This window comes from Poecilia reticulata, chromosome 3, assembly GCF_904066995.2.
Source record: "Poecilia reticulata chromosome 3, P_reticulata-male-v2, whole genome shotgun sequence".
NCBI lineage: Eukaryota > Metazoa > Chordata > Actinopteri > Cyprinodontiformes > Poeciliidae > Poecilia > Poecilia reticulata.
In genome coordinates, this window is record NC_088832.1 from 1,063,032 (window position 1) to 1,073,650 (window position 10,619).

The following is a 10,619-nucleotide window of genomic DNA, read 5'->3' on the forward strand; positions in this document are numbered from 1 at the left end:
ACTGATCTGTCCAAAGGAAAAAAAATATTTATGCCAACAAGTTTTATGTCCAAGAAGAAAGAAACACAATCAAAACTTAAAAACGTGCATCAGTTTTGAAAAAATAAGTTTTATTTAGTTTGAGCAAAAAAGGCACATCAAAAATAATTTCTACCCTTTTCAATAATCAACAGAGAAATCAAGTATGATGTTTTTTTCCTATTTCATTATTTATTTCTGATGCCTTCCAGGTCTTTGAGGTTGGAAGGCCTCTTTACCATCACCCTAACCTTTAGGCTCAGGACTGTCTGGGCCGATCCAGAACATTCATAAACATTAACATGACTTTCAGCCAGAAGGCACATGAGATCACTTTAAGCTTAGATGCACTTGTGGTTTGAATAATTTCAGCTTGAACTGCATATTCATTTTGTTATTTAGATAAAAGAAGCTTGATCATAACAGTCTTTACTTTCTAACTTTGGAGTGAATGCTGTGAATTCTTGCTTTGTTCTTTATTTATCAACCTGAGTTACTGATGATCACTGATTTTTTTATTTTAACTTTTTATTTTTTTTAAATGAAGGTGACCTTGAACTGAAATAATAAAAACTTGACACTTCAAATAAACAAAAGTCCGCATAGTTTGAAATAGGAAAAATGTGGGATTAAATCAACAAGATGTAAAAACATTAGGAATGAAGTTTGCACAGAAAACATCATTTTGTTTTCCTACAGTACTAACAGGCTGAGGCAGCCATTGTTCCCAGTGTCTCCCTGAACACCAGCATCTGCCACCGGGAATGCCTGAGGTCCGTGTTGAGCCCCAGCTCAGTCCCCATACCGCACCTCCGCTCTGAGTTCCTTTGAGACGTAGTTGAGCAGGGCGGCAGTGACCTGCTGCTGCAGTGTGGCGTTGCCCGTCACCAGGGCGATGAGCTGGGCTGCATCCATCCAGTCCAGGCTGCCCAGGACGCCGTTGATGTCCCGATAGAGTTGCTCCCTCTGATTGGGCGGCAGCTCCATCAGGATCTGAGGCAGAGGCCTGAACTGACCGCTGGTTAGCCAGCTGCCCAGCAGACCCCCCACCGCCCCGCCTCACAGACACACAGAGGGTTGGTTACACCGTTAGTAACACTAATATGCAAACAAACACTAATGTTTTAAGTTCTTCAAAATAGGTTCATAAAAACTCCATCTTAGCTTTGGAACCATGGAAAGCTAACCTTTGTCATGTGACTTCCTTCTTTGCGCTTAGTAACAGACACATTTCCTGTCTGCATCTCTGACTGGGTTTGGATGAACACCGAAATGTTTTGTACCATTTTAAATCATTTTTATTTTAAGTCTTTATGACTGAAGACCATTGAGACTTTAAAGCTGTATGCAAACTTTTGACTTATTTCTGTTACAATGTTCTAGCATTTAGTATATTTATCCAAGTACAGCATAAGAGAATAATTGACACATGATTACATTTAATATGGCACAATAAAAAATGTTTTCCAGTGCACATTTAATTTGTGGTATTACTCCTGTTAAACTTAATCATTTATCATGTAGAACAGAAACCATAAAGTGTTTTTGTTTCTGAGATATGCAGTTTTAATTCTGAAGATGTTCACGTTCCTTTGACCTGTTTTTGATAAGTTGAAGACACAATTTGTTTACGTTTTCATGAGTAGATGCAAACTGCTTCCTTTATCATTTTTGACAAAGAAGGATTCTTTGTTTACATTTTTCAGACACATTTTCCTCTCATTTTCTTTTCAACTACAAAAGCTTGATTTCTAGAGGCTCTTGAAATGCACATATTTAATCATTTAAATGTGTATTTGTAATACACTGTATTGTATTTTATATTTTCTCAACATTCTGCCTTGTAATTCATTACAAGACAGTGTAGTGTACATACAGTGTGGGTTAACTTCAGTACAGTAAAAGGTATATTTAGCATGTAAATAATATACAACAAATATGTTAAGTGAACTTACAAGTATACATAAAGTAATAAACTATTAAAATAGCAAGAAATACCTCTGCCAAAAGTAGCACACTTTTGGCCAGGTTAACGGCCGTTTGGTTATTTATTGTAAATACTTGACTTCTATCTCTTTTAAGTGAATGAAAATGAAAGTGAAATGTGCCCAACAGTCTCTCCAGGATGAAGTACTTCTTTGTCAAAAATGATGAGGGGAAGAGTTTGTATTTGCTTATGAAATATAAACAAATTGTGTCTCCAATAGAGAACCGAGATCCTTCCTCATCAGGAAAACGTCAAAGGTAAGTGCACATGCTCAAAAGCAAATATAAAAATCTCTAGAAACAAAATTGCTTTTATGACTTCTCAATGCTATATGATCTTTAACTTGCCAGTTTATAACAGGGGTATAGGGGTGTGTAGTGGGAAACATTGTTATCGTGCCATATTAAATGTAAACACAAGTAAATGACTCCCTAATTCTGTACTTGGATAGATAATACTAAGTACGTAGAAAAAGTATATTAAAGTACAGGAATAAGCTTCAGTGTTTAAAGTATAAGTTTAATATTGATATACTTATTCTTAGAATTATCTTTATACTTGTCAGTACAAGTCAAGTATACTTCACTATTCTGTTTTTACGTATGTAAAATGTAATTTATAAAATATATTAACTAAGTACACAGTCATATTTTTAGCATAAAATAAGCATACTCTGTACACTTGAATAAAAGACTTTTTGCAAAGGGATATCACTAGCAGCAGCCAAGTCATTTCATCACACTTCTAAGAAGGCCACTGATTTCGAAATTTTTAAGTTTGCATATTCTAAGGATTTAAGTTTGTTTGTTATTACTGTTGTGTTTTAATGGTAAATGGATGCAGTGTATTGTTGCTACCACCAGGCGGCGCTGTTCAGCGTTACCACATTATTTATCACCGTACAACGTGTCAATGTGTACAGAGCAAAACATTCAGCTGAAGCTTCGGGTTCTGTTTAAGAAAAGACATTTCTACGATAAGAGAAAAGTCATAGCTGCGCTGCTTCAGCATGTTGTCTAGAAGTCGGGGATAACACAATGGCAATTCACAGAATGGGATACAAACTGAAAAGAAATAAGTATCATCGTTTTCCCTCTTTATAATTGTTGTGGCCTGTCCAGTTTGCTGTCTGACCCAGATAAGCCCCATCATGCTTTATAGGTAAAATGTTCCATTTTCCAATTTGTCTAGAGCAAATCTGCCAGACACTTCAAGGCAGGCAAATCACTCCTACTATTTTATACTATTCAAAAGGGGTGAATTTTAATTAAAAAAAAATAAAAAAAACGACTCCTGTTTTGTTTCCTGTGTTCTGGTCCTTACCGACAGCAATCCCCGCGGGTCCACCGAGCAGCCCGCCGACGAACGCCGTCCCCCCCGCCACCGCCGCTCCTTTGACGGAGCTTTTCACCGCCACTTTGATCTGATCATGAGCCGAAATTTCACAGCACAGGCGCATGACGTCATCCATACGAGGTGCCATCCGTGCGCTGAAGCACAGCGGTGGTAAAACAGAGCCTGAAAATATAGAACAAATATGAAAACGGAATGTAATTTACTTTACTTCAGTCACAACAAACACAGCAAGAGTAGTTGAAAAAGAGGGATATAGAGGTGTGTGTATCAGTTTTCCGAGCAACAACCTGAAGACAACTTTTGGTTTCATTTTAACAAAAAACATGAAACTCTGACTTTAAACATAATAATAATAATAATAATAAAAACAGACACATTAACGTGTATTTAAAATTAAAAGCATAAAAAACGTATAGAATGACGCTTCATCTTTTAACATTTTTCTTTTATGCCGGTATGAATGAACTCACATTAGGTTTTTTCTGTTTACACCGACATTAGAGTTTCATTGTGTTCCGGATTGAAACCGAGCCTGAGCCGCTCTAAACTAAAAGGACCAACCGGCTGAAGAGGCTTCTCCTCTGCTGCTCCTCTGCTTCTCCTCTGCTTCTCCTCTGCTGCTCCTCTGCTTCTCCTCTGCTTCTCCTCTGCTGCTCCTCTGCTGCTCCTCTGCTTCTCCTCTGCTGCTCCTCTGCTGCTCCTCTGCTTCTCCTCTGCTGCTCCTCTGCTGCTCCTCTGCTTCTCCTCTGCTGCTCCTCTTCAGCTCCTCTTCAGCTGGTTTCGTACCTTTAGCTTAGCCTAGCAGCCAGCGCTTCTGTCTCCAGTGAGACAAACACACGAGCTGCTTTGTGCTCCCCCCTCCGACTCCGAACGTTTGGTTGCTCTTTCGATGTCCTGATTGATCTGTCACTTCCTGTACATCAGTGGGTGCGCACCATTTGTAACCCGACAAGTGAATTTATGTGCAAGGTTTAAAATGAGGCGTACCCCAGAGTCCCCGCTAAGATGTGACTGAAACGAACAGCAGTCAGTTTGTCTGTTAGGAATTTGCAATCTCATTTCATCTCTTCCTGTATCTACTTCGTGTCTGTGAACAAATAACTGAATAAAGAGAATTTCTGTCAGATTATTTTCAGTTGTTGGCTGTCAAAATGAGTTTTTATGATTTATTGGTTTGGCAATAGAAACTCTCAAATCAAACTCAAATCAATCTTACAAATTATCAGCTGGAACAATTGCACGAAAACGATCGGTGCGAAATGGCCAGAAATTCAACTAAGTACTCACAAATTGTGTTCCACTTTAAGGGATATTGTTTTTGTTTCTACCCTGGCTCTAAATATCCATCCATCCATCCATCCATTTTCTTTACACCCTTGTCCCTTAGTGGGGTCGAGAGGTTGGCTCTAAATATGTATTTTACAAATATTTTCACCAACCTCAGACAAAATAGCCATACAGCAACAAAAATCCTTTATAAACGCAGTAATTTTTAAGCTAAATACTTTTTAGTTCGCTAAAGAAAACATGGGTCGGCCCCATATCAGCATGCCGCCGCCTGAAGTTTGCAACCACCGCCAACAATGCACCGCACCGCCATTTCCGCTTAGAATTTTGTTTCCTACACAAAATTGTCGCTAAATCCCACAAATTAGAAAGAGCTCGACAATGTTGGAAATGCGGAGATAGCAAAACTAAACGATAAGACTGCTTCTGATATCTGCAAAGAATTTCTTGTTTATTCATTTCCGACGAACCGAATGCACTTAAAAACAGCTTTGAAAAGCTAAAACTGCTATTGACAAACTATTTTCAGCATGAAAATGGAGCATTTTCAAACATCTTTTGTCCATTTTTTCTATTTTTCATTGTTTTATTAAACTTTCAAATTGCTACGTAAGTCAAGGACGTTTTGACTAGACAGAATGCTAATTCAAGATATCACTAATGTCATTCTGACTAGTCGGAATAGATATCTTAAATAGAAAAGCTGTGTAATTCAAGATATCTCTAATTCATTTAGAAATATCTTAAAATAAATTTTGACTAGTCAAAATTACAATTCAAGATATCTTTAATTTAGTTCTGCCTAGTCATTATTTGCTTTTAAGATATCTATAACGTAGTTTTCACTAGTCAAAACTACATTTCTCATATCCAAAAATACATTTAAGATATCTTGAATTATACAGTCATTAGAGATATCTTTAATTAGAATTATGACTAGTCAAAATCAAAATCGAGATATCTTGAATTTTCTTTAAGACTCGTCATAATTTAATTGTAGATATCTGAAATGAGTGTTTCAGATAGTCAGCAATTAATTTTAGATATCTTGAATTGAAGTCTCCATACAAGTCAATGGTATTTGAGATATCTCTAATTACCTTCTGACGTCATTTCGACTAGTCAGAAGGTAATTAGAGATATCTCAAATAGCTATTTTGTTTAGTCAAAATATAATTAGAGATATCTTAAATCGCTGAAACGTCTAGTCACAAAACAATTTGATTTATCTGGAACGTAAGGGCAGTTAAACCGAATTTATGTTTAAACGGCTTGCCATACTGGAACAAATTTGCGATAGCATAGTCGCTCCTCATTGGCTGAGACGCAGTGACGAGGCAGCCCAATAGCGACCGCCCCCCCGCTCTCATAAACAATTTTTTTGATCACAACAGACTCAGAGAAAAGAAAGCAGCGACATCTTCACCGTGCTGGAGAAACATCAACTTTCTAAACCAGTAAGTGACTCAGAGTTTGTGAATGAACATTTAAACTTTGATCTCATTTTATTTGCTTTACCGACGAACTGACTAATCACTCACATTTTTCTCGGAGTTACAGATCAGAGTGGGTGAGGGGCTGATGACTCTGAACTAGAAAGTAGATGTTTTACCGTTCAGGCAGTGTACAGTAATGATCAGAGTGTTTTGGCAGTAAGATAGTACAGGAATTGATATACTGCATATTTGCACATTTATTCATTTATTGTAATAAACTAAAACTACAGTTGTTCTGTATATGAGTGGCGCTTTATAAATAAATTTGCCTTGACTTTCATTGCCTGGATGACGTGGAGAGCGTCATATAAATATGTGCGCATTGTGCAATAAGTTGGTGTTGGACGTCGTGTACCAAGTTTGCGTCAGTTCTTGACCTCTAAGGGGAACGTTTCATTTCATACCACATGTAATAACAGACAATTTAATGTGTTTTCCCATATTGAAATAAATAATAGAATGTCCTTCAGGTTGGATTTGAGGTTAAGAATATGAAAATCTGTCAGATTGAATTAGAATCAAGTAGTTTGTACAAAAATGAGAAAAAAAATCAAACAAATAAAATGTAATGTACATTTTCTGATAATTTTCAGTTATATTAATTTACTAGTGATTTGAGCTTTTAAGCTGCAGTATGTAGCTTTTACAAAGAGCAGGATTATTTTACATATTTATTAAAACTGCCAAACAATCACTGCCTTTCCCCTGTGGTCCTACTGCCATCTGCAGAGCTCAGGCAGAAACAACCAATCAGAGCCAGGAGGAGGGTCTCTGTACTGTTAGTCACCCTCCTGTACACGCTGCTCACAGGAGCAGCGTATACAAGTGCATGATTGACAGCGCTACACTTGTAAACATTTTGTGTACAGGTGAGGAATGGAGGTGGGAAGAGATGAATGTGTGAAGGGGCAAATGAACCTGTTCTGTGTAAACGTTCTTGGTATGTTTTGAGGGATAAAGAGAAGTTTTCCTGTTCTGACCCGATTGGTTCAGACACTGAGTTACCTAAACTTTGAAGTCATACTCTGATTGTGTAATCTTTTGCATACATCCCAACTTGTCTGCTGCAAAACAATCATAAATTAACAAGAAGATGTAAAATGAAGGTTGTTCAAATGACTTTGAACAAGGTTAAGTGTAAGGCAAGAGTGTTTCTGTTTTGTTTCCTTGAAGCACATGCCATTATATTTAGTTAGTTGTTTAAGAATCCTTGCTGCTGTAGGTCACTATGAACAGTGTTGATTTTATGCTATTTCAGTCAGTGTCTTGTGATTAATGTTTTAACGTCTTCTTTAAAGTAGTGTCAAAATCTGGACACACAGTGTTGCATTTTCAACTTAAGACTGACAAACGTAAATGTTACCTAAACTTTAGATGCCCTCATTTATTCAGCTCATTTTAGTTTATTAGTGTGTAAAAAGTGCATCTTACTTAAAAACATATTTTAGGAGTTCATCTGACCCAGATAACTGATTCTTCCATCCTTAAAAATAGAAGAGCGTGCGGTTTATTTTTGCCGTCGCTCTAGTTGGTAATTCCGTCTTGGTCGGGACTCAGCTGATGAGCTTCTAAAAAGAATCTGTTCCCCAACATTACACTGATGTAACCACCCAGCCAGCTGATAGAGTGTAATAGGAGCAGCTTCTGTAAAGAGTGAGCTGCTGGTGTGTAGGAACAGCCTGGAGAGGGCGCTGTTTCTCTCTATCAGAGACCTGTGTAGGAACAGCCTGGAGAGGGCGCTGTTTCTCTCTATCAGAGACCTGTGTAGGAACAGCCTGGAGAGGGCGCTGTTTCTCTCTATCAGAGACCTGTGTAGGAACAGCCTGGAGAGGGCGCTGTTTCTCTCTATCAGAGACCTGTGTAGGAACAGCCTGAAGAGGGCGCTGTTTCTCTCTATCAGAGACCTAGATTCCATGGTTGAAGTGATGAGAGGTTTTTATTCCCAACAAGCAAACTTCCTGTACGCAGACCTGAACCTGTAAGGTGTTTGTTCTCATGACTGCTCTTTCCGTTTTTACGTTCCAGGGTCACAACGAGACTTGGAGAATGATTGGGAAGATTCTTTCTCATTTGCTTGGAAACGCTGGAGAGGAGTCTGAAGCAGCAGGTGGCGCCAACGAGGAGCTCCTGGAGTTTGAAGAGGAGGAATGGGTCATTGTTAACGTCCCAGGTGAGAGACGAAACCATGATTCACAACAATAACAACAAGTTTACTTTTCAGGTTGTCATGGTTCCTGGTGATAATGGGAGGTTGTTTTATCTGGAAACAGAGAGCGGACCCCTGCCATCCCCTGATGTGGACCCTCTGGAGAACCTGCTGATCGAGCATCCCAGCATGTCTGTTTACCAGATAAGATACAGGATGGAGGGAGCACAGGAGGAGGAGAAGGAGCTAGCCTCAGATGATGGTGAAGAGGAAACCTCTAGGTAACTTTATGTCACTGAGATAGGAAGCTTTATCTCTCAGCAAGTCAGTGTGTGTGTACCAAGTCTTCCACCAATGGCTGTTGATGGGTAATGGATGAATCAATCAGAGATCTTTAAACCAAAGTTAAGAACTTTAAACCAAAGTTCCTATACATGAAGTCTCATACTTTCAAAGTCAGCGGGTTTTAACAAATTGCAGGGAAAACATTATGTCAGTCCAACCTTCACTCATAATGCTCTAACATCATGTGTTTATTCAGGCCGCTGGCTGTGAGGCGCCACATCTCCTGGCATCTGGCTGCCTGGGGGAATCCCCTGCCATGTGGCCTCCAGCTGCTGGCCATGCAGAGAGCCAGGAGCCAGGCCCAGAGAAAGAAGCTGAGTCACAGCGCCCTCCACAGGCATAACATGACTAAGACTCAGCTCTCACCAAAGGGGAAAGGACATGGCAACATAAGGCGTCCTTCCCCGCGCCTCTACAACTACTGACCTGCAGGGATCAACCTAGACAGGATGCATGAGAACCGGCCTTGACCTCCAATCATCAACTCAGTATGGCTCTGAATTACTCAGGTTCTCTGTCATTACCCCACCTTAATCCACTCTGCATATGCCTCATAACTGCATAGCAAGACATTTAAGGTCCTCTGCCTCAAAGATGAAGCCATGAGAGTTTGCTGTAGGGAGCTGTGCACTGCTGCCATAAGGTCTATTAACTAATAACCTCAGCCTCAACACATGTAGTTGCAATGCATCTTTAGAAAGTTATTTTTCAGAAAATTTTAGAAATGTCAACTGTCTGATTATGGATAAGTGTGTTATGTGTGTTTGAAAAGTTATTTGTATAATTAACGATTGGAGCTTGTGACAATGTTCCAAATATGAAAAGGTGGAACCTGTAGAAGGTTTTTTTTTTTTTCCAGAAATGAAACATTTAAGATTTATTATGTATTGCAGTGACTTGTTCTTTGATAGTGTGTTCGTTTTCTAAGTGTATTGACCTGTACAGTATTCATGTGAAAAATAACATAAAAATGAATAAATGTTTTTATACTTTTTACCTGATGGTTTATTAACGACAGAACAATTGTTGTCTTACCAATCTGATTGTCTATGCTGGGGGTGGGCATTCCTGGTCCTCGAGTGTCAGTGTCCTGCAACTCTTAGATGTCTCCTTGGCCCAACACTTCAATCCAACAGCTGAATCACCTCCTAAGTGGAGTCAAGTTCTCCAGAGTCCTGCTAACGACCTCATTATTTCACTCAGGTGTGTTGAAGTTGAGACACATCTAAAAGTTGCAGGAGACCGGCCCTCGAGGCCTGGAGTTGCTCATCCCTGGTCTATGCATATGACAGGAGCTTTGGAAAAACACGAAAACCCATTTGTAGTTTTCCAACAGCCACTTAGGGCGCACATAAACAGCTAGAAGAGGGATCAGCAACCTCCACAGCCCAAACAGCCGGTTTTCCCTTTGGTCCAGAATAACAAATTTTGTTAAGAGTCAAAAAGCTACATGAAACAAATTAGTTTATTTAGCTTAGGTTATTAAAATCCTTTAACATTTAAATTAAAGAAAATCACTTTCATTTTTGTTGTTAGGTTTTAAAATAAACAGTTATCTTTATTTTAGCTATGAAACTTGTTTACATAAAAGCAATGAACACAGTTTTTCAATGGAATGTAAGATATTGGATCGACGGCTGGATGGATGGACAGATGGGTGGATAAGCACATACTTTGCAGCTAAAAGAGAAAAATATATGCTTTTTAACCATCTTATGGTCTTTAGAGAAAGGGTCCACTAGACCCTGTGAACCTTTTACCCTGTGTGCAGTTTGGTGGGGTTGCACTAACCCTTTTACAAGGTTTTCCTTTGTGTGTATGTGGTTTAGGGAACTGACAGTCTGATAGGACCTCAGCCCTCTTCCTCTCTGCTGTCGGACTGTGACATCTGCCACGCTCCTCCTGAGCATCCCACTAAGATCACAGGAGGGTTAAAAAAATATGCTCTACATTGTTACATGAAAACAGCTAGCATTTTTAAAGA

The 10,619-nt window shown here is 39.0% G+C and overlaps 2 protein-coding genes across 3 annotated transcripts; one reads left to right on the plus strand and one right to left on the minus strand.

Annotated features, from left to right (window-relative positions):
• Positions 1–89: 89 nt before the first annotated feature.
• Positions 90–4,962, minus strand: LOC103462256 (protein C19orf12 homolog). Of its 2 annotated transcripts, none has more exons than XM_008404927.3 (3): positions 3,923–4,962; positions 3,329–3,523; positions 90–1,076 (listed from the first exon to the last, which is right to left on the minus strand). In XM_008404927.3, exons 2-3 carry the CDS (start codon positions 3,486–3,488, stop codon positions 811–813), a joined length of 426 nt encoding a protein of 141 aa, XP_008403149.2. In that variant the 5' UTR covers positions 3,489–3,523; positions 3,923–4,962; the 3' UTR covers positions 90–810. The 2 variants fall into 2 exon arrangements, with proteins under 2 accessions (XP_008403149.2, XP_008403150.2); XM_008404928.3 differs by having other exon boundaries at positions 3,832–3,931.
• Positions 4,963–6,006: 1,044 nt separating this feature from the next.
• On the plus strand, positions 6,007–9,629 carry LOC103462257 (tumor protein p53-inducible nuclear protein 1). The gene is made up of 4 exons (XM_008404930.2): positions 6,007–6,105; positions 8,170–8,314; positions 8,415–8,571; positions 8,832–9,629. Exons 2-4 carry the CDS (start codon positions 8,191–8,193, stop codon positions 9,058–9,060), a joined length of 510 nt encoding a protein of 169 aa, XP_008403152.2. The 5' UTR covers positions 6,007–6,105; positions 8,170–8,190; the 3' UTR covers positions 9,061–9,629.
• The last annotated feature ends 990 nt before the right edge of the window (positions 9,630–10,619 follow it).

Bases quoted from the DNA above. Each gene is read 5' to 3' on its own strand.
- LOC103462256 (XM_008404927.3), bottom strand. From the start codon at position 3,488: ATGGCACCTCGTATGGATGACGTCATGCGCCTGTGCTGTGAAATTTCG. The intron at 1,077-3,328 runs GTAAGGACCAGA...TGTGTCTGTGAG, and splicing joins ACCCGCGGGGATTGCTGTCG to GCGGGGCGGTGGGGGGTCTG.
- LOC103462257 (XM_008404930.2), top strand. From the start codon at position 8,191: ATGATTGGGAAGATTCTTTCTCATTTGCTTGGAAACGCTGGAGAGGAG. The intron at 8,315-8,414 runs GTGAGAGACGAA...ATCTGGAAACAG, and splicing joins GGTCATTGTTAACGTCCCAG to AGAGCGGACCCCTGCCATCC. The intron at 8,572-8,831 runs GTAACTTTATGT...GTGTTTATTCAG, and splicing joins GGTGAAGAGGAAACCTCTAG to GCCGCTGGCTGTGAGGCGCC.